Source organism: Pagrus major, chromosome 10, assembly GCF_040436345.1.
Source record: "Pagrus major chromosome 10, Pma_NU_1.0".
Lineage (NCBI taxonomy): Eukaryota > Metazoa > Chordata > Actinopteri > Spariformes > Sparidae > Pagrus > Pagrus major.
The window spans coordinates 11561313-11588533 of record NC_133224.1 but is presented as its reverse complement, the minus strand read 5'-3'; the positions used below and the strand labels follow the sequence as shown (position 1 = coordinate 11588533).

The window sequence follows — 27221 nt, the reverse complement described above, 5'->3', positions numbered from 1 at the left end:
TCAAGTGTGACACGCGCCGTGTGCCCAACTGAAGCTGCGTTTATTAATAGCTCTTCTTTGAGCGTTGATCAAATCAGGCTGCTAGATATTGGCGTTGGGTAACAGGCTTTTGTAATAACTTCAAATGTAGCCTGGATAGCAAAATGTCACGGCGTAGCTTGGGGTTATGTACAGAGACATTTTTTTAATATGAAGGAGAAAAAAAATGCTTGTTTTAATCTTTTGGTTGGAATTTGCTCAGATGTATATTTCCTGCCATCTCATCGCCTGAAACACGAGACTTTTATTAATAAAACATGTTTTAATGGAGTGTGTGGTGCCCGTCTCCTGAAGGTTTTTGTCATCTGTGCCACGAAACGTAACTCCATGAATGTTTCATTATAAGCAGGATCGCTTGTGTTATTCCTCTCTGTGAAATTGACAAAGCCTCGACTTGACGGTTTCTGTTTCCAGGGATAAAGAGCTCAACTGTGTCCAACCCAATTCCTTGTTCTGTTCTTCTTTTTGTTTCAGTGTGTGCTGTACTTGTGGGCCTTAAAGATCCTTTACCCCAAAACACTGTTTTTGCTGCGTGGGAATCATGAATGTAGACATTTAACAGAGTATTTCACATTTAAGCAGGAATGTAAGTAATGCCTCTTTCATTTTTTCCCTCTTTTCCTACCTTTTGATCTAAATTAGTCTTAGCAGTCTGCTGTGTGGGTCTCAGTACAGAGACGAAGGAGAATTGAGTTATTCTTTTCTAAAAAAAAAAAAAAAAAGCTGTTTATTATGCGGCCAGTTCAGCCATCGACCTCAAACGCTCACTTAAAAGTGCCCTCTGGCCTTTGCTACGGGATTCAGTCAGATTTCATGCCCTTTTTGATGTTTACACATGTCAGAAGTATTTCTGTTGGACTCAAACAGAGCGAGGGGGGGGGGGAAACAGAAAAAAACACAAAAGCGCTGTGAAATTGTGCTGTTTTTAAAATGTGTTCGGGAAGTTTTTTGGCACTTTTGAGAACCTTTTCCGTCCCAGTCTAGCACACTGGCCCGATGTATGAGAGCTGTGTTGTTTGACTTGGCGCGCTTCTCCTTCTTCCTCCATGACAGGTAGAATTAAGTATTCAGAGAGGGTGTATGACGCATGTATGGACGCCTTCGACTGCCTTCCCCTGGCTGCACTTATGAACCAGCAGTTCCTGTGCGTACACGGAGGACTGTCTCCAGAAATCACAAATCTTGACGACATCAGGAAAGTATGTGTCTGATTTGAGACCATTTTCTCTATAATTTCCTTTTTGTGTGTGTGTGTTTTTCACAGCAGGTGTTCCAGCGAGGGGCTTTTAAAAACTACAAAGCGGCTTCCTGTCTGCTTCACGTATTTTCTGCTTTCATTCAAAGTTAATGAGGAGAAAAAAAAAAGCTCGTTTTAGCGTGATGCGCTGTGAAAATGACAACCTCGGTCGCGACGCACGAAGCAAATTCTCCGCTATCTTGTCTCAAATACTGCTAAGGACCCTGGACACGAGGGACCGCGAGCGCCGGGTCTGGTCCTTGCTCTGATTAAAAAAAAAAAAAAATGTTGAAGAGTCGGATCCAGCTTTCAAACTAATTCAATCAATCCAAATGGATTTTGTGGCTGCAATCAGAGGGCATGCATAATAGAATTTGCTCTATTGAAGTGTCCATCATGCGACCCATCCAGTCATCCACAAGCTTTAGTTCGAGACAGAGTCATCTCAGAGTCGTTTCTGTGCATTGCTCCTAAAGAACGAGCTTTTTCACACCTTTCACCAAACAGCTAACTAAAAGATGAGCGCCATCTTCCACACATCATCCATCCACACAGCCTCGAACAGGATAACAAGCCACTCCAGCGAACACGTTAGCCGGAGTCGCGATTTAATCACGATCAGTGTTTTCTGTGCTTAAAAAAAAACCCTACGCACGCTCAAAAGAGGCTGACAAGAGATCCTGCTTTTTCTTCCACAGCTAGACAGATTCAAAGAGCCTCCCGCGTACGGACCGATGTGCGACCTGCTGTGGTCCGACCCTCTGGAGGACTTCGGGAACGAGAAGAGCCAAGAGCATTTCACACACAACACAGTGCGAGGCTGTTCCTACTTCTACAGGTGAGTGTTGGATCTCCTGCGATCAGAGCAGCGTGATGTTTTAAAGACGTTTTTCACAGTGTTCTCGTGTAATAAGCTAACATCATGTTTTATGCTGGACCACCTAATTAGAAACATGATCTCCGTGCCTGTATTTAATTAAAGCCCGTAGTCTGATTTGGTGTTTTGACTGCTTTTTAGGAAAAATAAACCGTCCACTGATTTAGTTTTGGCTGAACAAACCGTGGAAGCCTTATTGCTTAAATGATTTCAATACATAGCAAACGTTTTCCAGAATATCCGAACATAAAGACAGGTATGAAGTACGTCAGTAATCATAAACAAATGTTTTATTGCAAAAAAAAAAAAAAAACGGAAAGAAAAACAACCACCATCTTGTCAGGGAGTTAATAAATCAAGAAACCCTCCTGCCAAATTTCCATTTCTCATCTCTGCGGTGCCTCAACTTGTGAGTAGGAGACCGGCAGTTGTTAGAAACATGGCGTGCATTCGAGTAGTCCCAAAGTCTCCTCCTCAGACCGTCGCCACTATTTATGTAACCCACATTACCTTCAATTGAGCTGACTAACTGAACAAACAGAGGAAATGCTCGGAGCAGGCAGCTCACGCTGTCACAAAATGTAATGAACTGGCACATTACCACAAGGCACAGGCCTGTCTCTAAGTGCGCTCCCTCCGCTCATTATTGCCTAAGCGATGCTTACTTGGCCCCAGCGTGCCCGAGGCGAGCCAGCAGAAGTAGTCAGAAATGACCGAAGGGCTCCTGATATGCATTTTCACTCTCTCCTTTTGTTTTTCTTTCTCTTCTAATAACAGGTGTTTCATAACTACTGACTTAATAGTGTTTTAATGGCCAATGCGTTAGAAGTGAACTCCCATCACTACTGTTGTTGTGAATTTTTAAAGGGCATGTTTTGCCCGATTGTCTTAACGTATCTTTTGTTAGTGTATGTGAGCCATTATACTGCTGCGGCCTCATTTAAAGAAAGGAAAAATCTTCCTACTACACACTCATGGTTGTGGCCTAGGTAGATCATTAAACTGGATTTTTCAATCGACACTCCTGTCATGCCTGTATCATAATGAGAGCTGTCTGGCTTCACTTGTCACTCACTAGCTAGCTTGCTATAGCTAATGGACAAGAAAAGATGTTTTTTCAGTTGTAGCTTCAGTAAGTAGGAGGCTTTAATCATGTCGGCAAACGAGACAAAAAGATATATACACATTAATACATGGTCTGGGAAATTTAAGGCTAATGCCAGTGTTAGCTTCTAGGTCCTCGAACAGATTAACATAATCTTTAGCTTCTTCAGCAAGCTAACATCAATGTTAGCTTCTCCAACAGGTTAACAGTGTTGGCTTCTTCAACAGCCTAGCATCAGTGTTAGCCTCTCCAACAGGCTAGCATCAGTGTTAGCTTCTTCAACACGCTAACATTGTTAGGAAACATTTTTCTGAAGTGCCATCCTAAACTAAGCTAGGACAGGATTTCAGACTTCTATAACGAGGCTCCAGACCCACCACTTGTCCAGTGTTCAAAGAATGTTTTCCTACTAAAGTTGTCACTTTATCGAGCGAACAGAAATGTTTGGTATGTGGCCTTTTTTTTTTTTTACCTCACATAAATGATTTGAATGTCACATGTTTGTGTTGTACCAGCATCCTAGTTAACCTTCTGCCGTTTGGTCAGAATTCCTCTGGGGTCTTGTTTTCATCAATGTCCTCCGCTCCATCTGCCCAGGGGACGGTCGCTAATTGGCATCACACTGGCATTCAGGATTTATGAGACAGTCTAAGCCAGACTGAGAGCGAGCCATTCCTCAGCACCCCTCCCAGAAAACCATCAGCTTCTTTGTTGCTTCTGCCTTTCGGCAACCAATAATTTCCCGTAGCGCCGTCGGCACGCTCGTAACACTTTTTACAAACGCAACCCAGGCGTGAAATTTGCACGTGTTTTTGAAGACGGTTGCTTCGGATGAATCAGCCTAAAGTGATTTCTCTTTGCATCTTTTTTTTCCATTTGTGTTAATACAAGCTTTACTTTAAAAGCTCAACATGCAAAGCGCCATTCAGATTGCACACGATGAAGTCATTTCTTCATGTTGTCCAAGGAGCTCATAAACATCTGTGTGCCCTGTTGTTGGACAGATGGGAGACGCTCTAAACTCCAAAAAATACTGCCAAAAAACAAACTAGGCCAAATGTATCTTGTCTACCAAATGGCCCCATATGGCGTCTATCTGCATCTGATGCAGGAAAAGCAAATGAGAAATAAAAAAAAAAAATCTTTTCCTAATGTCTTCCCCCCAAAACTCATCGCGTTTTAAATTCCCTCTCGGCGACTGTTCCTCCCCGCAGATGTTTGTTGTGATTGTCGGGGAACGCACGTGTTTTCAAGTGTCAGATTCAGCGTCCCACGGTGGGTTTTCAGCCCGATTTAAATTCAAAACACCAAGTCTGGTTTTTGATAGGCATGCGCACCGAAACACGGCACTCAAATTAAAGTTATTTTTACTTGTATAACAGTTTTATTACATTAAGAGATGTACAAACCTCTTGATGGTTTTGATTTGAATCCAGAATGTATAGTTTTGATTGCAGACGTGGGCGTCGCTGATTGTTTTTGCTCCGATTCTGCGAAGGCGTTGAGCTCGGATTACAGAACTTAATCCAAACATTGTAGCACAAGATACATCTTAATTGAACCACAAAGGTTTGGTATTTCGGGAGTGTATGTGCATCTTTTTAAAGGGGCTTTTTCTCTCCACTCGTCAAAGTAATTACAAAAAGTTTGACATGGAGATGCCCTCTTTCTTTCTATCTATCCTCCGTCTGCCTCACGCTGTCATTTCTAATGCTGGAAAAAAGCTGCAAAGTGACTTTTATGTTAATCAGCCAGAAATTCGAGACATGAAACTGCAAAAAAAAACAAAAAACCTTGAATTTAGCCCCTATTATTGTTGGAAAAAAATCCTCCCACCTTCACTAAGTGTTTCAGATGCAATGCAAAGGTGTCACTCACTCATCGTGGGCCCGTCGCTCAATCTGTTCATTACACAGCAGCCCACGATTCACAAATCCTGACGTCCACGTGGGGTTTTTTTTAAATCACGTTCCTCGAGAAAGCAAAAGCTCAAAAGTATTTTGGTTACGCGGCTCGTTTTGAGACGCTTTTTTCCTCCAGAAGACGCCGTTTGCCAGAGGAAATTCCTGGTGCAGAGCAGGAAGGGTTGCAGCGTGGAAAACGCTGAAAGCTTACTGTAGTTTTTTTTTTCTTTTTTGCTTTTACCCTCCTCGGCATCTTCAAGAAATGGTCTGCTGTGACTCATGTGTCATGCTTGACATTTTTTTTGAGAGGGATCACACCTACTCCTCTTACAGCGTGAAGGCTTGTTTAAAAAGTAAAGCACAATACGGGGTCATTACTTAGATAATGAGTCATCGTACCTTTTTGTTTTAAACATTAAAAGGTTTTAAAATTGATACGAAAGCTTTAATTTCACAGGCAGCCTTTAAAAGCAATATACCTCCTTACGAGCCACAGTTGGTCTTGAACTCAATGTTGTATATCCACTGTTTCTCCGAGCAGCGATCAATAAGACCCGTGACTTATTTAGTTATTTCTATTGATCCTTCTTCTTGATCTTACCGGGTTTTTTTCTTGATGTATGAGTAAACCAAATGTTTGTCTCTTTATTCAACAGCTACCCTGCAGTCTGTGACTTTCTACAACACAATAACTTATTATCTATCATCCGGGCCCATGAAGCGCAGGATGCTGGGTGAGTGTTTGTGGCATTTTCGTCTTCTCCCATCACACCGTCACACGGCAGAGTGAGTCAGACCGGGGGCATTAAATGAAAAAAGCTTTCCCCCCGGCGCTCTGGGCCCAGCTTAAAAGTTTGATGTGCGGAAAATGTATGTTGTTTACTCCGCTTTCAGACGAATGCAGCGCCTAACGACTAGCCAGCTTGTCTGTTATTCATCAGGAAGAGAGCATCCTGGATTTCAAACAAAAGCCTCTTTGAAAAGTTTAGTTTGTAAAGCGGGCAGGTGGGTGGATGTGTCAGGCTGATCTCCCTCTAAGCAAGGTTAAGGCGGTGGGATGCACAGCACACAGTTGTTTACTGTTGCACTCCCACAGCTTGGTCACATGGGGACACACCTCGCCACGTCTCGGATGAGGTTGCAGCCCCTAGCCACCTTTAGACCGCACATGCAATAATGTTATTGAGCTCCATCGATGTTTTTGTTTGCAGTTGGTTTGGGCGCAGCAAATAAATCATCTTTTTGTTTACCTCAAAGCTCAAGTATCCAAACCGCCAAACACAAGCCCAGAAGTTTTGCCGGGGGGGATCAGAGCAGTTGGGGTTTGAATGTCGCGACTTCTATATTTAAGGGCATATTTCGCCTGCAGCACGGGGATTTACTCTCCTGAGATGCCCCCCAGACTTACCGATCATCAGCTCATGAGACAAACAACCATACAGAAAACAAACTGTCGCTGCTAATCGTGTCCCGAGGGTCGAACGCCAATGATTAAAATGTTTACTAATGCTCTCCTGTGGTCGTTTTTACAGATACCGCATGTACAGAAAGAGTCAGACCACTGGCTTCCCATCCCTTATCACCATCTTCTCAGCACCCAACTACCTAGATGTCTACAACAACAAAGGTAAGAAGACATATTGTTGTTGTTGTTATTATTATTATTATTATTATTATTATTATTGTTGTTGTTATTGGCTTCGCTCAGGCCCATTATTGTACACGCTGGATAACGATCGCTTCATTAACCTCATTAGTGATACCTGGATGTTTTAGCACTTTATATTTCCACCTCTCAGACAGTTTATATTCATATTAATAAGGTTTTAAAGCGGTCTTGGAGCTGTTGGAGAGCCATTCTACCCTCTATATGTAAAATAATTGTACTTGTTGAGAAACAGAAACGTCTGCGCCTCTTGATTTTGGCCGGGTCAATTCAGGGACAAAACTGGTGTGAAATTAAATGGCCTGATGCCGGTTGACTTGGCACCCGGCGGTGCCCTATGCGGTGCTACGGTGCCCACGCAGCAAGATAGGCTTGCCTTTGTGCTGTGAGTCAGCACTTTTCCCTCCCCCCCCCTCCCGAGAACAGACAGTATCTTGCCTTGGCTGTGGGAGCATGTTTGGACGGGGGTGGCGGTGGGCAAACCACAGGAAATGGAAATGGGAAGGAAAGAGCGACGGTGCCTTGTGCACGCTGTTTTGCAATTCCTCTCGTGATGAAATGCCATAACAGAGTTTTACGCTGCAGTACATTACGCAGGGGAGGGAGCGAGGGCTGCTCTTTTTTTTTGTTTTCTTTTGGCCTGTTTGCAGGTGCTCTCTGATCTGAGATTAGCTTTGCCGTTTGTTGACACTTTTCCCCCCCTGAGCTGCCTTCATGCCTCCTTTCCGTGCACAATAAGGACATTCAAGAAACGGCGTGGCACTTTGCCCGTCTGGTTTGTTGTTTTATTATTAGGATCCCATTTGTTCCATGCCAACTAATCTTCCTATGGCTCACAGTCAACACAACACAATACAAACAAACAAAAGTGATGTCAGGCGCTTTTTTTTTTGGTTTTTCACTCGCACCTCTCGAGCTCATACGAAAACAGCCAAAGGATCAAAAATGATTCGGTGTGCAACCTGGTCTTTAGCTCCAACTGGCTGACCTTCAGCCGATAAAACGCCTCCCAGAGCACGAGCGGTTATCAGAAAGAAAAAGATTAGTTTGTTTTTAGACCTGACTTCATTTAGGCACACGGCTACATCTTACCACGCAGGACTGCATGTTCTTAATTTCTCCTATCACTCACTGTCTGCTCGGAAAAATGAGACACATTTTCACTCCTCGGCTAAATCTATCGCGAGATAAAACTCTGGCTTTAAAACACAAATATAATTGCGGAGAAAAAGAGATCAATTCCACAAGCAAATAAACATCCCTCAAGCTAAAAGTCTTGCCAGAGGTTTTATGTTAAAGCTCTTAAAACTTCACAAGTTGTGGTTATGTAATTACTTAGTTTTCCAATTCACTTTATCAGTCGTTTACTCGACTCGGCTTGATGTATTTTCCCCCCACAGTTGCACAATCCCATGGAACAGGCACAGCTAACCAACACAGGCCTATCAGTCCTGTTGATGCTCTTCTAATCAGTCATGTGGGAGGGGTTCACCGGTTGAACCAAAGCCTCTGTAATGAATTGGTCTGCTCTTAGCTTCTTGCCGGAGCTCGGAGCCCACTGAGCATGTCCTGTGATTGATGGCCAATCGAGTGGGAACATAAATCTTAAAAAAGGGGGGGAGGAGGGAGGAGGCATCAGCAGGTCCCGTCAATATAGTGCTGGGAGTTGGCCAGATTAACCAATGAGACCTCTCCACGTGGGGGGGGGGGGGGGGGTTGGCGGTGAGAAGAGCACAGAGAGGAGGAGGAGGAGGCGGAAAAACTCCTCCGCCAGACGTAAATTGAACTTGTAGCTGAGTCAGGATAATCAGCGGATGAATGATACTCGGGGTGTGATATCTATGAAGTCCTGCTTTTAAGATGCCACCCCCGTCGCTCCATTTTTTTTTTTTTTTTTTTCTTTCAAGTCAAACTGTTTGCATTGCAGCAAGTGTCAGGGTCTGACCGGGCTGTCCATCACAGCTCTGACCCCTGCACTGCAGGTCCCCGAGGTGGCTGCGGAGCTGTGTTAAATGAAAACACAGCAGCAGTGATTTAGCAGTTTTCAATCTTTGAGCTTTCGCTGTTTGAGTCCCGAAGTGACTGCAGTGGAGAGAGTGAGATAGAGGAGGAGGAGGAGGGGTGTAGCTGGCAGTTATACACTTTGGAGATTGCTTGCGGTTTTGTATTAATGGAATGTGTTTCTGCTGCATCATTATTGACTGGTCTCGAAAGCCAGCGACTGAATCCTAATGGTTATGGTGCTTGGATGGAATAAAAGCGAAAATGACAGTGTTGTTGCCAACGCTGTTGACGCTAATCTCTTATTTCACCCCCGAGACAGTGAAGGATTGGTTGGGTTGGATCCATCTCACACCTGTTAAACCTTATATAACCAAATTAACGTCTCGTTTCCTCTCTTGTGTTAGTGTTTTGATGATGAGGTGGAAACAGGAACGGACTGATGTGGTGGAAACTTGACTACATTTTTAAAAAAAAGTAGGAATGTGCCGCTGCCAAGAAAAAAAGGGGATCGGGACATCATTTTTGGTTCAGTCGCAGGTCAAACTAGACGTGGTTCGCTCTTTTACGCCATTTCCTGCCTGCGGCTCTGTGCTGATTGGTAAGTGGTAGAGATGGGTGATTTGAAGAGAAAGGAAATGGAGTGGCGTGATTGGCTCCTGGCCCTGCCACTGGAATAAATAGCAGGATGGAAGCTAGGGCGGCGATGACGCCAGCCCAGCAGGGAATTCATTTTTCCCCCCTCGTCACGAGTGCCAGCGAGAAGAGTATCCCTGGCTGCAGATGCCCACCCATCTGTTATCACTCCGGTCATAACTGGGCTTCCCTTCAGTTTTCTGCAAACAAGATTCAGTGACAAAACTTTTCATGCTGCATTTTTAAAGAGAAATGAAGAACATAATGTTATGCAGGAAGGGATCTTCTTATTCCATGCAAACTGGGATCTAAACCTCATTATGTTATTATATATATTATCAGCTCTGATTCTGCTGATTGATAAGAGACGTGCTTGCATTTCTAATCAAACGAAAACCAAGAAAACCTCATATTGAGTTGTATCTGAGACCAATTAGCAAAAGATCTGTCCACTGAAGACCATGGCATGTGGTTGAAAGCCCCAGAAAAAGGTCCATAACCTTAAGTTTAAGTCTATTTCTACATTCAAACATCTGTAATCAAAAACCACCTCCCTCCACTGAGAAAGTAAACGGACCATGAGTTAAGATTTTTATTGTCAAACCAAAAATAGGAGTATAGGAAGACGATGAGATGCGAATGAAAGCTCCTCAGTCGACCTTTTATCCACTCCCCATCCACTGAGGAAGACCATGAGAGGCACGTAAGGGACCCTTGAGTTAGATTTATTTACAACATTAGAATATCAAAAAATCAAAAACCATCTCCATCCACTGAAGAAGACTGTGGCATGTAGTTGAAAGCTCCAGAAAAGGCAAGCGAGTGAACCTTGAAAAGAAAAACAGGTATTTCATCCCCACCCTACCACTGCCTGAACATTAATGTTGAGAATAGACTGAAAATAAATGAGAAACCGTTCGTGCATTGTTCAGCTGCACATGGACTTGCATTCAGTCGCTGCCATCCACACGTCTGACATCTAATGGAAGCAGAGCGCCGGGTGTAATGGACCGGCATGGGATACTAATCTAGTGGAACTTGATACAAGAGGCCTTATGCAGTCAGCATTAAGCGTCAGGGCAGGACGGTGGGAATCTCCCCCTGATCTCAAAGCAGATTTAACAGTCCTCGTTACCGGGGAAACCGACTCAAGGCACTCCCTTATGAATAATTGATGAGGGGGGGGGGGGGGCGTCACCTCGCAATATCTGTGTTACCGTGGCAGCAGGCTTGGCCTCAGGTACCCTGTTTAACCAGCACCAGAGCAGCAGAGACATCTAGTGGCTGTCATGCAGCTTTAAACGGAGCAGTGGAAGTTGAACGCAGAGCTCACAGCTGGTCGCCACAAGAGCTGTGGCCCTCCTGCTGGAAGAGAAATAACTCTGCATATAATTGTGCATTTGTAGTAACGCGTGCTCTGATTACAGAGAAGCCGAGTGCCGCTCCCGTCACCCTTATCTGCATGTGTAATGAAATGTCCAAAGAAAAGAGAACGGGCCTTGACCTGTTTTGTACCTGGAGTGCGAAGAGCATGTTTTGTTTTGTTTTGCACGGGGGAGGTTGTCGGGCGTCTCTGTTCCTTTAAAGGGAATCCGATTTGAAGGAGCGACGGCGGGGGAGCTGACCTTCTCCCCCGCTCTGCCTTTTTCCCTCCGGGCCTCCGTGGCTGCATTCAATCAAGTGCCTCGACCATGTTTATGCAGTATGTGATGTTTATGCAACGCCTGCCCACGCGTGCGACTGCTTTCATGCACGCCGACGCACACGCATAAACACCCACGGCGTCCGTCTGAGTGCACTGTGTCAGGATAATACAATGCTTTTCTTATTGGACTGTGTAGTGGCGTTTTGTTGGTAATGATGATAATGCCACATTAATTATAGAGTATATGGATGTTCCCCTGCAGGAGATTCTTTGTTGAATGTTTATGTTGAAGGATGTGTGTGTGGTGCGTGTGCATGTGTTGGTTTGTGTAGCCTGGGATAAGGGAGGTGACGGTGGTGGGATGTAATGCTTTGCAATACTGAAGGGACCACTTTGATTGCACAGTTACTGCACTATATGCAATACCATGCCTCATTGATCACACACACACACTGAGGCAAACCCCAGCCTAGCAGGATGTTTTCTGACCCGACTCTGTTGCGACCGAGGTTATAGCTGCTTGGGATGCCAGGTTTGATGACTTGCTATTCCCGACCCGAGAGAGGCCGAGGCAGGAAAGTCCCCCATGGTGACCCAGCCACGGTGTCCGCTTACCCCAGATCTGGGCCACCAGACTTGCCCCGGTGTATGAGAGAAGCTAGGGCCTCTATATACAGCGTGGATATTTTTGTGTTTGGCAGCTCTCATGTTTTCCTCAGCACCTACATTCACACTATGCCTTAATCATGGGTGAGGTCACATGGGGCATGCTGTGGTCAGTGTTTGGAAGGTGGTTTCTATGTCAGCAGTACACAGTGACCATGTGATTATGATAAGGCATCGCGTAAAATAAACTGATACTACTCAACGCAGCACATTACTGCACCCTGAGAGTTGAGGTTGTTTTTTAAATAGTTTTTCTTTACGTGCTGTACCATGACTGACACAACACACAGCTTATTTGTTTTGCTGCTTCTCCTTCTACACCCTTAATGTGAACACCGGCCGAACCCCACCCACCACAGTCTCCACTGCTACATGATTAATAAATCCACTTGAATAATTTAAAGGGGTTTTTGTGTGCCAGACTAATTCATGAATTTCCTGGAGTTTTGTAGTCGATGTGAGGTGACGGGGCGACCAGAGGAGATTCCAGGAAGTCTCTTCCAGCTAGCTGTTTCCAGTCTCTATGCTAAGCTAACCAGCTGACAAAATGGCTAAAAATTGCGATCATGGATGCTTTTTCATGTTTTTTTATCCGTCAAAAATTTATTTTCACAGTAGACTCCATTATCCCTCCACACCGGAGCTCCTGAGATGGCAGCCGTTTGATTGACAGCTCATTTGAGCAGATATGAGCTCCTAAGCCGGCCCTAAAGCCTAAAACAGCCAATGCGTGATCGTGTAGACGAGTGACCCACTCTCTCTTCTTTCTTTTCTCTCCTGAGCCACTTACACGCCAGTCTCCGGATGATTGATGCATCATGTAGCCAATAAGATTTCAGATCCAGTAATATATAGTTTATTGCAGTTTTTAAAGCCATAACCTTGGAAACTGTGCAAGTTTATGTAGTTTTATGCATTTTGCACTTTGAATAGGCCGCTTTTTCCACATAAACACTTTTCTTTTGACTATGTTATATGCACAAGGAAAGTGGAAATAGGGAAATAAAGAACTATAATGAGTTTAGGAAGGGTTAGGGTTGGGGAAGAAGCATTTTAGCAGCATAAGAAGGAGCACTTTAATGATGGCAAAATCAGGTCAGTATGAGTAAGCGGTTGCGTCCTCATGGTTCCATGTCAAATTGCCTGGATAATGATCATCATACAGAGTTCATTGCCGTTAATAGCATTGCCTATCATTACCTTAGCTTCCTGTCTGCTGCTACTCTCCTTCCCTCCTCACCAGAAATTGATGGCTCTCGGGTTAATTAATGAAAAGTGCTCCGCCTCGTTGAGCCCAAATGCTGAGCCATGTGTTTCTGTGATGACGGACATGTTTCACCTAGTGGGGGCGGTAATCAATACGCAGAGGAAATGTTCCAGAAGGGGGAAACAGGGATTGATTTATTTTTTTTTACCCCCTGGTTGCCTTGAATTTAATGCTTGTGCAGTTTTCAAGCCTCAATTTACGCATCTCCTTTTGCATTTCTGCTATTATAATAGTCCTTCAGTGGGCGTGAGAGATTGACAGATGCTGATGATAATACATTACCTTAAAATGTCTTTGTGTAGGTAGGTTTGTACTGGATCCGTTTATTCAGCTGTTGACTGATTCAGATGTTGACTGACAGCGTCTGACAAATTTTTGAGTTACGTCCAGGCTACAGTCCAGTCCTGGTGTTGCTGACAGCGTTTTGGCCACCTTACACTTTTCTCGATAGGTTTTTTAGCCAAGTGGAGCTCTGTCTGCACAGCAACTGCAGCTCATGAATCATTAACCAGGAAAGGTAAAAAAAACAAAAACACCCAAGAACTTTTCACATAAAAACTTCAAGTGTTTATTAAGATGGCCTTGCTCTATTTAATACTGAAGGAAGAAATGCATCAGCCCATCAGGGGAATGGCTTAATAAAGCAGCTAAAGAAACAAAGTGCCAGATTAATTAAAGTTATTAAAAGTTATTACAGGTAAAGAATATCTTTCTTCTAATGGAGAATTTTATTTCCGAAGCAATCCCCTCGAACCATTCTGGGATATTTCCATTTGATGTGCATCCTGTTGGCTCCTCAGAGGGTGATATTCTCCCACAGCCATCCCTTTTTCTTGGTACTATTACAGGCTGAGTACATTGTGGGTAACTCTCTCTGGGCTGATAACAGGGTAGACCAACAAAGGATATGTACCAGCTGCTGAGGCCACACAGTATTTCTAAGTGATGGTTGGGAAGAGGGTGCGGTGGCTAATGGATCTGGACCTTAATAAGATCTTGTGGTGGAGAGAAAGCAGAATTTCTCACACATTAAGTCATATTTTAACAACCACCCATCCTTTGTTCTGTTTCTTCCCCTCCCCAGCGGCGGTGCTGAAGTACGAGAACAACGTGATGAACATCCGACAGTTCAACTGCTCGCCTCACCCTTACTGGCTGCCCAACTTCATGGACGTTTTCACCTGGTCCCTGCCGTTTGTCGGGGAGAAAGGTGAGCACGCTTCCGCAAAAAGCACCCATGGTGCTTTTGATGAAAGGGGAACACTGAGTACAAGCAGTTTTACCAAATGTTGCAATGCACCAGTGACTTGTAATGAACATTCAGTCCCCTGAGTCGGTAATGAAAATGTCCCAGCCTCAAGAAATGTAGCTCTCACTGCAGTGTAGTCAATTAGAGCTCATAAATACAACACTTATTACACATGACTTATGAGCCAGAAACCTGCTTACATTTAAAGTTATTAAATTGCTTTGACATGTTCGTTAAAAGGGTCTTTCTGCTGCTGAGGTTTGAATTCTCTCACTGCCTTGAAGTTTGTGTCAGGCGTTCGGTTTTGTTGAGTCGACAGCACCCCGCCGTCGTACCTGTGACACATCCGTGTCAATTAATCACACATAACTACCACTGACGCACACACTCCAGGAAGCCCATTTTGGGTGTGACCCTTCCTCACAGGGCCATTCCTCGCAATGCTGCAAGGTCACTGATGTAGGCTGCTCTCTGGGCGTGTGCACGGAGGGGTCACTCGGGTGAATCTGCGTCCGTCTAACTAGCGCCGCCTGACTTTTTTATGGCTGGGAGCCTTCTCCAGACGCACTTACCAGGTTGAATACATGTACAGGGACATCACTCATGGTGTTGAGGAACAAATGCCATCTTGTAATATGTTTTTGTCTTATTTCTTTACAGTGACTGAGATGCTAGTGAACGTACTGAGCATCTGCTCCAATGATGAGTTGACGACTGACGAGGAGCTGGACGGTAAGCTCGGCAGACGGAAGGCAGCAACAACAGTTGTCACTGGAGTTTTACCTGATCTCCACTAGAGGGAGTCCTCTGCTAATAGGAACAGCAGACACACACTCTTTCAAAAATCTCAAACATGCACTTTCCTCGAGTTTTTAGCGCTCTGCCCTATTGTTCAGGAGATTAAGTTTAAATATATTTCATTTAAAGAACATTCTTTAGCGTATTCATCAGCAGTGAGACAATCCAGAGGCTGTTGGCACATGTTGAGCTAAATCATGACTCATAAGCTTCAGCAGCCTGAAAATCGACACCCATGGCATCAGTGGGTCCTCATAAAGCCTGAAAGAGTCGAGATACATCAAGATTTGAGGCCACTGTAGTGCACTTCCTCTTCATTTTAAACATCAGTTCATCACACTGTAGTCATGCTTGTCATCGTCATATAATAGTGGCAAGTTGGGAGTCATCCGTTTGATCCCAGATCAGAGTTTATCTACAATGAGATGACTGGTTTCCCCTCAGCGTGCCCCACCTCTTACTGCCAAACAGGAAATGATCTCACCAGTCCTTCCCTCCTTCTCTTCCTCCTCCTCGTGTTTACTGATGCATAGTTCGGCTCTGTAACAGGCACCCATAGCTGGAGATTTTGCAATATTTCAGCCATTGTTGAAACTTTTTAAAAACGTATAAATGCTGCTTGTGCCTTCAGTTGATTGGCATTAAGTTCAGATAATTGGTTCATGAGTAATCAGGGAATATAAATAGGCAGTACATTACAGTTTTAGTTTACAGTCCCTCAAATAATTAGCCGTCCTTTAACATCACATCATTTTCCACCTACTCATTCACTCAGCTCTCTCAGTCGCACTTTATTTTCACATTCCCTCACTTTCCCTTCAACTCAAGCTCATTTCTTTTTCGGTTTTGCATCTCATATATTTTGTTGATTTCCACTATGTTGACATCTGGATTGTTCTTTTGTTTGGTCTTTCTCACTCATGATTTCCTTTTCTGTGCCCTTCTTATAATCTCTGATAATCCTCTTGTTGCCCTTGCTCTTTATCTCCAATTGCCATTGTTTTGATATTTCAGACCTCACCACTTTCTCACGTTTCTTTTGCACTCTCCCTCTTTCTTTTCTCTCTATCTCATGCTGTGATGTTGGCACTGCCTTGGTTGACCTCATCTGATTTCTCTTTTCTATGTTTTCCAGAGTTTTGTGTTCAAGGCATCGCTTTTTCTCTTTACTTGTTGTGCTTTCTTGCCTCTTATTTCGCCGTCAGCCCCCTCTCTGCCGCCTCCTCTTTTCATTCTACAGCCATCCACTGATCTCTCTGTCCTTTTTCTTGTCTTCTCTTCTGGGGGTGTTTCATGAGAAGGACAGCTAATATATCCCCCCAAAAAAGGTACAAACATTAGCCATAACGGTGTGTGCAGAGGTAGATAGACTTTTGGCCAGTGCTTGCTCTTTGTAAGTCTGTCAACTAACGTCTGTTTAATGCACTTTCTAACACGACCAGTGAGTCTTCCTAATGATCTCATTTTAATTGTTTCCCACACAGACGTGTCAGTAATGCGACACTTACATGCTCCTGCTTCAGCTAAGGCCAAATCTGAAACATGAAGAAATATTTAAAGGTCGTTCTCATTAGCCAACCGATGTGTTTGCTGCACACATTAAAATAAGCAGGTTTATTACAGGGAATTAATACTGTGAAGACACGTATCTTAAAGTGGTAGTAGTGTATTCAGCCGAGGATGAGGGGAAGAGTCTTAAACCAGACGTCAGGCTGTCAGCTCTTTCCTTTACCCGGCCTTTCACCACGCATCAGCTCCATTTCCATCCTTCATACTCATGCATTTTTTCCACAGTGGCTCCCTGGTGGCCTTGAAACTGTTATCATACAAAGCGGTCCCCTTAAACAAAGTTTAGTTTTCCAGTCCAGGAAAAAATCTGCAACCAAAACAGGAAAATTCATATAGCGTGTGCTCATCGAACGTGCTGAAAAGACATGTTTGGACAAGGATCAGGCCGTCTACAGATGATGATGATGATGATGGAAGGTAAAGGGACTTAGTCGTACAATATGGAGAGGCAGCATGAATGCACTGGATGCTGAGAGTCACTCAGTTGTTGTGATGTGTGAAGGGATTTAAACCGTTCCATATAATCTGAACTTTGGGCTTCAATAACCACATATGTTTGCATTGTGTTCGTCTGATGCACTTCTGGATAAAAACTAATAGTCTGAACGACCATTCGTTTACATTTACTCAGTTTTATGAGACTTTAAGGATAAAGGCATTTAGAGTTTGAGACAAACAACACAGAGCACAGACAATGCAGTCTAGATGAGACTTCCACAGGATACGGTTTGGTATGCATGAGTCACAGTTTGTATGATTGTGTCTGACCTCTGACCTCTCCAGGTGCTACAGCTTCTGCCCGCAAGGAGGTCATCCGCAACAAGATCCGCGCCATTGGCAAGATGGCCAGGGTATTCTCTGTGCTCAGGTATGAAAACATGAAGAAAAAAAGTCTACCGTTGTCCTGTTACCTACAGTTCTCCATTGCAAGAGCTGGAATTGAATATTTAAAGCTGCACTACTCAATATTTATGTATGAACAATAAGTCAAATGACTGCAAGGAAGATGATCACCCAACTCTGCGGTTCCCTCCAGCTCTACAGATGGTTTAGCGTCTTTTAGCTAATTGTTTTGGTTTTTCAGCCCACAGCTTTACTGTTTTTACTCTCATTAACTCAGTGGCCAACTGTTTTCAGTTAAAAAAATATAAATAAATCTGATCTTTATCTCAGTAAGTTGCTAAATTTGCTAACTAGCTCATGAACATAGTGTAACAAAGCCAGATATTTCCTTCAGGTGTTGGTGGAGACCAAAACAGAGCTAAAAGAAGGGTAAATACTGGACTTAACGTTCTTCCAGGTGGCCAGAAACGCAACACTGAATGCTAATGTTGCAACTGGCCTGCTGGACGTGCAAATAAGCAACTGTTTGCTAACAAACTCACTGTATTAGCTTTTTAGGGTGAGAACATGTCAATATTGTGTTTTTATCTTGTTGCGCTGCCCCCAAGTGGCTAAAAAACTTCAATATTAAGCTTTTGTCATATAGTAGGTATTAAACTGTCTAATTGTTTCACATTAACATAAGCTTCAAGGAAGTAAATCCTAGTAAATAATATGTATATTTCTGTGTTGACATTTCAGAGAGGAGAGTGAGAGCGTGCTGACGCTGAAGGGACTGACTCCAACAGGCATGCTACCAAGCGGAGTGCTGTCCGGTGGCAAAGAAAAGCTGCAGAATGGTAAGACTGTCACCAAGTACCCCGAGACCCCCAGCTTTGGCCCCCAGAACGGATCCTCACACACAAAGAAATTCCCCTTACACAGCAATACCCTGAATAAAGTGCTAGCTCAGTGTTTAGGGGATACTGTATACACAGACTCCTTCCGTTTTTTGCTGCCTCAAAGTAATTCTGTAAGTGTAGTTCAGTGTTTCTGGCAGCTTTAGTCGGTATACTTTCCATACTGCCTGTTTGTTTAATTACGACTAAGCAGTGAGACTAACAGCAGCTTTATGTAGCTTTCCCTTCATTTTAAATGTAGTTCAATGTAGTATATTATTCCTGGATAAGTTACTGTAAAATATTAAGTTATATTTCCCCTCTTCCCAAACAATGCCAGATGAATTCAGCAGATTTTCTTTGTCCCTTTTGTCTTCTCTAATGTGTCTCACAGCTGATGTCTCGCATTAATACCCTGTCTTCCCGTCCCCGTCTCTTTCTGTATTCCACTGGTTTTTATCTCAAATATTACCTGTATCTTTTTCTTTCTCCTTTCTCCCTAGAAACTGCAGGTATAATCGGTTGTGCAAGTATTCTGTTGTGTTATTCCTTTCTTTTCTTTTTTTTTTTCGTTTCTTTTTTTGTGAGACCAGTTTAGAGTTCAGTCCACCCTTTTATGTTGAATTCCAAACACTCCCTAAATGAGTCTGACAAGCTGCTGCAGCGAGGAAGTAAAGGCTCTCTGGAAAAAAGCCTTCGCAAACACTTCAAATTAACTCCTGACATAAATGGTCACTTTATTGTCCATTTGAGTGCTTAGTCGTGGATCTCAGCAGTGCTCCGTCAGGATAGAGACGGGTCTCTCTGCGATTCAGAGGATGAATTGGAATTGACAACTGTGAATGAAAGGGGGACAGCTGCTGTCTGCCTTTTCATTCACAAAAATAACGCAGAAATCTAGACGACTTCGCTCTCCTCTCACAGGTTCTCGCAAAACATCAGCTAGCACTTTAATAAAACTGTAGTTTTCACATTAGAATAGTGACAGAATATGAGCATGTTACACTGTGTCATAAAGAGGCATGAACTGTCTAAATAAATAATGCCTGAATGAAGTAGGGATTGACCGATACGATACAGATTATTAGCAGTCATGGAGACAGATATCCAGTTTGTGGAACTGGTATAGATTTGCAGTAAAAAGTGAAAATGTTAGTTACTTTCCATCACTGGTTATTCTAGATTTTGACACTAAGTGCAGGCGGGAGGCGGGACATGTGAGACTACAGACAGAGAGAGGCGGCTGCATCAGAGCTAAAGCAGCACATTTTTAAATTAATTTACATTATTAGCAACAAAAAGAAAACAACACAGATTCCGATAATCTCAAAAATGCTGAATCTTGGATCTGATAACTGGCTAGGCCATATAATTGGTCGATCCCTAACATGTAGCCATCGCAACCTAACGTTTGCTAACATTAGCCGCTAGAAGCTCTTAGTTGTAGCAGTTTAGGCTGAAACGACAGAAGATTGTTTACATCCTTTTTAGATTCAGGGGTGCTTAAGTAATAATCAGAGCACTCTGAATTCATAGAATGGAGCATATTTAATGAAAATGAGTAGGAGAGACAAGCTTTTAGCCCAACAATAAGTATATTTTTTGTATTTTGTGTATTCTGAGCAATGGATGAACATACGTGAATAAGAAAGTTTGTTTTGAAGCAGCTGACACTAAAGAGAAGACCAGTGAAGGCAGAGCGATGTTCAGAGATTCCTGTTGCAACATTTGGTAGAATCACATTGCTCCCCTCCTTTGGGCAGACGCCAGTGTGCTTCTACTGTAATGTTGACTCCATTAACCATTCTGTTTACAGTTTGTTACCTTTTTGTAACGTTTTCCTCATCCTCATAACAGTACTGTGCTGTAGTCTTCGCTACTTCACGACTGTGTACATGTTACTTTGCCGTCACCATCCCTGTCTTTTGTCTAAGGCTAATTTTGACACCGTTGTATGTTAATTTATGATCTCAAGGATGACTGTAAAAACATTGGTAAGTGGTTTTAATACACCAAAGGTTTTCCTCCCCTCTCGCACTTCACAAAAGTAAGCCAGCACTTTTGATATTTCATATCAAAAGCTGCTAATCCTGCAGTTCCAGATGCTGCTTCATGTCGCACACAACACAACAGTACCGCTGCTCCATGTGTCTGCGGCGCTTCGATTAAACCATAAAACTCACAATCACACATGCACTCGAACCTTTATCTGTTCTCCATTTGTCCTCTTTAAACTCTCCTTCCTCCATGTACGCTCTGACAGTAAAGAACTAATATGTTTCCAGCTTTACCGTGTTGTACCTGCTGTCAGTGTCCGCCCCCTGCAGTGTCATTTTTTTTCTGTCACTACATCGATTCCTTTGTCAGACTTTTTTCAAAGTAATCTCAAAGATGCAATGCCTCACCGTGAGGTCGTTCGCTGCCACAAACATGTGTCACCTTCCCTTTTTACAGATCTGGAACTCATCAAAAAAGCTAAGGCTCATCCCTCTCCTGCTCCTCTCCCCCTCTTTGCTAACATCCATGTGTCCTTTGTCATAAAATGTGGAGATGATGTTAACCTTTGCTGTCGGCATTGGCTGTCTTTGCTGCTCATTGACTTGTTCCTGGGACAAAATGAACTCCTCTGCTCACTTCTCTCATTCGTTTTGCAACCCCCCTCTTCTTCTCTTCAGCTACTATTGAAGCTATTGAGGCTGACGAAGGTAAATGGGTCTGGCTGCCCTCTTCTGTTGCTTTTCATGGCAATAGACAGGGGGCTCCGCTGGGTTTTCATCCATCTCGCTGGTGCTTGAATAGAGTGTGTTGGGTGTTTGGGCTAACAAAATGTGGCATAGTATTAACAGAGCAAAAAAAAAAAAAAAAATGAAGTAAGTCATTAGGAAATCCTGTGGTCACATGTGTTTTAAAGGGGAATGGATTTCACAGCACAGATTTCAAAATCACAGAGCTCAAACTGTGATTTTGAGTGAGTGCAAAGCAAATAATGCGTGTTTTTTTTTTTTTTTTCATGGAAGTCCTCAAGTTATTCAGAGCTAACGAAAGAAACTATACAAGCACTTCCTAGAAAAACTCTATATCTATCTATATTACAGACAAGATGCGATATCACTTTCAAATTTATCAGGCTATCGAGGGTTAGGATTGAGATTGCACTTGAGGAAATGCACATTTACACTCACGTAATGTGGGAGGTGTAAATATATGGCCATCGTCAGGTCATCTGGCAGCTGTACTGAGCTCTACCAGATACCGGAGACGCCGGCTGGAACAACATAATGTATTCTGTAGAGCTAGACGGCTAAGTTGGCCTGACCCATATTACTGGCTGGCATTAGCTTATGGTAGATACGTTTGTGTCGGCCAATAAGTATCAAATACGTGTTACAGAAATGCCTAAATATGTTCGAGGCAATTAAGAAACTACTTGTCAGACTTTTTTTAAAGTTCCCCCTCGGAAATGTGTTAAATAAATATCGAACTAGAATGGCATACATGAAGAAGTGGACAGGAGGGCATCTTTAAATTCATAAATATGATTGTCGTTAGCGTCAAACATCCAGTCGAGGCTGCTGTATGTAGACGTTATGCAGTGATTGGTAGATCTCGTCTACAACCGTAATGTCCTGTAGGATACAGCAGACAGTATTCAATAGTGTGGTAGGCTACACGCTCGGTTTAGAGGGATGGGATAGTCTATGCTCTGCCCTCACACAATACAGTGAAGTCTTGCTATGAAATCTCATGATGGTATTTCCCCTTTGAAACAACTGAAGCAGTTGTGCATTGTTGTTGCTGTTGTATTAATATAATAATAATAGTTTTCTTTAGAGCTGACTCTGAATTAGCAGAGACAAACGCTCCACAGGAGGCTTTAAAATCCAAATTGGATTCTCCCTTTATAAAAAAAAAACAAAAAAAAAACATATGTTTTATTGACATCGCCTTTGGCGCAAGAACAACCTCAACTGCGAGCTAAATAGTAGTTTGCCGGCTGCTATTTACGTTGGATTTGTCCAGTATTTCCTCTTTAGCCCCATAGAGGACAGTCCATTGTAGTGTGGAGACACTTCTCTGCTTCTCTCTCCATGTGGATCCTCTGTGGCCCTGCTGTGTTCGTGTTCTTTCCTGTGAGCTGCTAATAACCTGTGTCTGACCTGTGCTATGCAGCAACACAACTACGCTACCCATCACGCCCCTCTCCACGCTCCCCAAATTGTCCTATAAAATGATATACCCCGCCCTCCCCCCCCCCCACCCCCCACTCATTCTAGTTAAAGGGTCATCTTCTTTGCAATCATAGTATTTATCACCACTAAGACTTTTATGAAAGGTGGAAGTAACAAGATGTTAAAAAAATGGGCTGAAATGAAACTCGATCAAGCTGAATATTGGAACGGTAATGCAATAAATGTCCCATTGATCTGAATAAAACAGCATTGAGTCTACAAACGTGATGCCATTGCGTCAAATCAGCCTGATTTTATTCATTTCAGTGGCGTTTTAATGAACCAAGATGTTACTTTTTCTTCTAAATCCATTATTCAGTTGAATTGAATTTGATCTTGTTTGTATTTAACTGCAGTCTACACCCTATTGTGACCTCCACCCCTCATAACCTCCAGTGACCCCTTTTAATTGCTGCATGCTCCAAGCAGACTAAACAAGTCGTTAGCACCCCAAGTACCTCTGTAGTGTCTTTGTACGTGAGCTCAGTCTCGACGTGGTTTCTATTTTGTGGAAGTGAATGTCTCAGTGGGCTCCACTCCAGTGTTTTTTTCTTTCTTTCCTCCCCTTGTTCTTTTTTGTCTCTTTGATCATTCTCCTTCTTCCCCTTTTGTCGTTTTCTTTAATCTGTGACGTGATGGGGTGATCTGGATGTTTGGGGTCCTCAGGTGTTCTGAAATGTGCCTGAGTCAAGATATCCCTTTTTATTATTAATCATACAGAGTGCACACAATGTTTTAAGATTTCCAAGATGGCCATTAGATGGTCCAGTATTGTAGAAGTCGTCTTCACAGATACTTGTGAAAGCATGGCACAGTGAAAACCTGTCGACCCTGATGCCAGGAGTACCCTGTATATAGATTTAGAAGGATCATTGAATCCTTTTGTCTGTGCAGTTCTATGATTTTGAAACCTCTGATAAATGGTGTTTTAATGTGTTGTCATTTCATAAAAAATGAGTTATATCCTTTTTATATTTATTGTTCTTCTGTTATTGAACCGCTGAACATTCAAAATGATCAACATGTTAATATGCTGTACGTTAAATGCTGTCGCTTTTTTAAAAACATATTTAAACAAAGTCAGTTCAACGTGTCAACAGTGCAGAACTGTGTTGCACAATACTTACAGTTCAGATGTTCAGTTGAAGAAATCAGTCGACATTTTGGTAATTATGCTCATTCGCTTCCTCGCGTAGAGTAAGAAGAGAAGGTCGACACCAGTCTTATAGGTTTGATTGCTAAGCGTGACACTATAGTCAGCAGCTGGCTAGCTTAGCTTAGCTAATATCCAGGAAAGTGTTAAAATAACTTAATAATCCACAAAATATCACACATTTTATTTATAAAATGTTGGTCTTTGTACAAACTAAACAAACTTAATTTAAAGTAATGAGTTAAAGTATTATTTGTACCATTTTATACCAAAATTAGCAATTGCACTTGGTGTTTTTACGCAAGTAAAACCTGCTAAAAATAAACAATTGACTTAATAAAAATACTCAGTTTACCTTTCAGTGTGTTTTTTTGTTTTGTTTTGTTTTCCCGGTGTGTTACGTTCAATGTCAACAACACACCGGAAAACAGGGAAGAGTAGAAGGCAGCACAGAGGCCAGTGAGAATGTTACAGTGATTACTTTTTTAACTGAACACTGTAAAAAATGCCACCTTTATTAACGAATAAACGTCATACCGTCCCGTAATTTTTCACAAATGAATGTACCCTTTCCTGTTTAAGACAAAGCCAGATGTTAGCAGGTGTGTGGTTGGGTTTTTGCCCAGTGTGAGACAGGTATTAGTGAGCTTCAGAGGTGCCAGCAGCTGCCTACCCTTTTCCAATATTTATGACCTTCTCATCTCACTCTGTGTAAAAGAGAATAAGTTTATTTTTCCAAAATGTCACACTATTTCTTTAAAGACTTTGAGGATCAACATCATGCAGTTATCATTAATGTTAACTAGCCCTTCAGTTAATCATTTTCATGGATGAACTAGCCAGCAGCTCCTCGGATGCTGTCTGTATGTTGTTTTTTTTGTAACAACAATCACATAAATCCAGACCAAACCAAAGATACACCAAATCTGTTGATGTGTGGGTGAATGTGAGCAAGTGTGACCCCATTCTATTAATCATTGAATCTCTCCCCTCTAAAATCTCTCCTAATTTCTCCATTTTCTTTTCCTTTTTCTTGCATCTCAACAGCCATCAAAGGCTTCTCGCCCCAGCACAAGATCACCAGCTTCGAGGAGGCGAAGGGTCTGGATCGCATCAACGAGAGGATGCCGCCGCGGCGAGACGCCTTGCCCTCGGACGCCAGCCTCAACTCCCTCAACAAGGCCCTGTCCTCGGAGACCAACGGCACGGACGCCAAGGGAAGCACCAGCAGCGGCAGCAACATCCAGTGAAGGCCGACAGCAGGCGCCACCTTGGCCAACGGGGCTGCCCCGCCCCCAGCCTCATCACGGCCCGCCACCACAGAAACGGGGCAAAGGGTGAAGGAGTGGAGGGGGGGAGTGTTAAGAGAGTGGAGTGGGGAGGCATCTATGGCTCACACTGGGGGGACATCTCACTTGCTAGTCTTTGGATATGCCTTCAAAATATTAGTTCATAGTCAAATCTGCTAAGTTATTACCGGTTCACATTTCTGAGCAGTCAGGCCTTTATAGTGCTTGACTCCCCACCACAGCGCAGTATGTCAGAGAGAGAGAGAGAGAGAAGGATAGAGATCTTAAAGGTGATTTATTTTCTTTTTTCCTTGAAAGACCCTTGCTCATTTACACCGAAACGGAAAGTCGTGTAACTTCTTACTAACTATTGTACGTTTACAAAAATACAGCACTAAAAAGGACAGAACATGAGATAATGTTTTTAACATATAAGGGTGTACAAACTAAATAAGGACTATTTATTGATAACTTTTTTTTGCTACTCTTATAAAATAGCTCTGAAATTAATTAGGCAGTCTTAAAAAGAATGTTGCAATGTTGTCGAAATGCCAAATAATGGAACGTTTTATGGTTTTGTACATATTATGCTTACCTCAGGTTCTTTTGGTGTGTGCTTTGACCTGATTTTTCTGTATAATGGCTAAATAACTCGGTAATGAATACCTATTTTCTTGAGTTTCATAACTGGAATTTACATTTACCTATCTATCATTTGCAAATATGTTTATTTTTTGTCTCTTTTTGGAAAGGGAAGGGGGGTTAGATTTATCGTGGCTTGCTGGAATTGAGTGTTAATTTTTCTCTTTTTAAGTATTGCGAACAAAGTTAAAAATAGAGAACCTATATTGTGTAAAAAAAAAAAGAATACAATAAACATAAAGTGTCTGCCTATGCATGTTTTATAAAAATCAAACAAAGGAAATAGAAAATCTGAATACCTTGGCTGTGGAGGCCTGTTTTGAAATATATTGCGCTTTAGTGAACATATACTGGATATACCTGCATACTTTCAATTAACACCATGATGCTCTATGCCTTCAACTTCTTTTGTAATTGAAGCATTTAATTATCTAAGATGGATGAGAAATCATATTTTTAACCTGCGCTTGTAAGTGCACACAGTCCAATTAAGCATGTTTGACAATTCTTGTGAGGTGTGTGGTTACATGTGTAACTCAAAAATGCATGATTAGCTGTTTGTGTCATATAACAGGTAAAATCGGTTTTGTTCTGTTTTGTAAATGTGCCACAGAAAGTGTAATTTGATTATTATTACTATTATTATTTGGAACTCTGCTTTGTATATCAGTTACAGGTTTGATACTGCTCAATACTTTAAGATGAAACGGAAAAAAAAAATACTTCGATCTTTTTTAAGAACTGCTTAAGTGCCCAAGTAATTCACTACACGACATGAAGCCTTGCTTTTTGTAATTTAACTTCAAAACTGTTGGCAGATGAGGCATGCACTTGCAACTATGAAAAGTATTTTATATAACTGTTCAATAAAAATGTGCATGAATTTCAACTTGAACTGAACTCGCCTCTCCTGAATGTGTGTTTGTGTGTGCGTGACTCTCGCAGACAGTCCTGCAGCGCTCCGCCAATGAATATCCGTCATGTAGAATAAAAAAACCAAATACACAATACACACGGTCCTTTGGGCATTTTTTGTTTTTTGCATCACAATTGAAAAAAGATGTGTTAGAGAGCTACGTGATGGTTGGTGCTTTCCAGCAAGAGGAACAGGAAACTCTCCCGTAATTGAAAACAAAGACATTAACAACAGAAACACGATATTTCATTCACACCTCGGAGTTCAAGAGGTGAAAAGAGACACAGCAGAGAGCTCTGAAGGGCCTTCCTTCACTTCACACTCTATACCACATGGAGCTGTATACACTGTACATCACTCTTATTGTTTTTCTCTGCTGTATTTAGACACAACTGAACATTTTGGCACTGACAGAACACAGTGTTTAGATGGGAAACTGTTCCTTGGCAATTCTGCAACAAAGGTGTTTCCTCCTCATCAACCTTAGTGACTTGTTTGATTAAACTAGGCAGGCGAAGCCAACATTGTGCGTGAGTATACCTGTGTAAATAACAGACAAGCATTTGCAGGCTTCCTCTTTAGCACAAAGATAACAATTTGGAAGAGTACTTC

The 27221-nt window shown here is 42.5% G+C and overlaps 1 protein-coding gene across 1 annotated transcript in view; it reads left to right on the top strand.

Moving 5' to 3' along the window:
• LOC141003547 (protein phosphatase 3 catalytic subunit alpha) overlaps positions 1 to 26588 on the top strand; it is a 65384-nt gene extending 38796 nt beyond the window's left edge. Inside the window, exons 4-13 of the mRNA XM_073474914.1 lie at positions 514 to 625; positions 1093 to 1238; positions 1975 to 2114; positions 5819 to 5896; positions 6695 to 6789; positions 14128 to 14253; positions 14953 to 15024; positions 17443 to 17527; positions 18244 to 18341; positions 24810 to 26588. Of these exons, the coding sequence (XP_073331015.1) occupies positions 514 to 625; positions 1093 to 1238; positions 1975 to 2114; positions 5819 to 5896; positions 6695 to 6789; positions 14128 to 14253; positions 14953 to 15024; positions 17443 to 17527; positions 18244 to 18341; positions 24810 to 25012 (1155 nt within the window). The 3' untranslated portion in view covers positions 25013 to 26588. The remainder of the gene's footprint in view (positions 1 to 513; positions 626 to 1092; positions 1239 to 1974; positions 2115 to 5818; positions 5897 to 6694; positions 6790 to 14127; positions 14254 to 14952; positions 15025 to 17442; positions 17528 to 18243; positions 18342 to 24809) is intronic.
• The last annotated feature ends 633 nt before the right edge of the window (positions 26589 to 27221 follow it).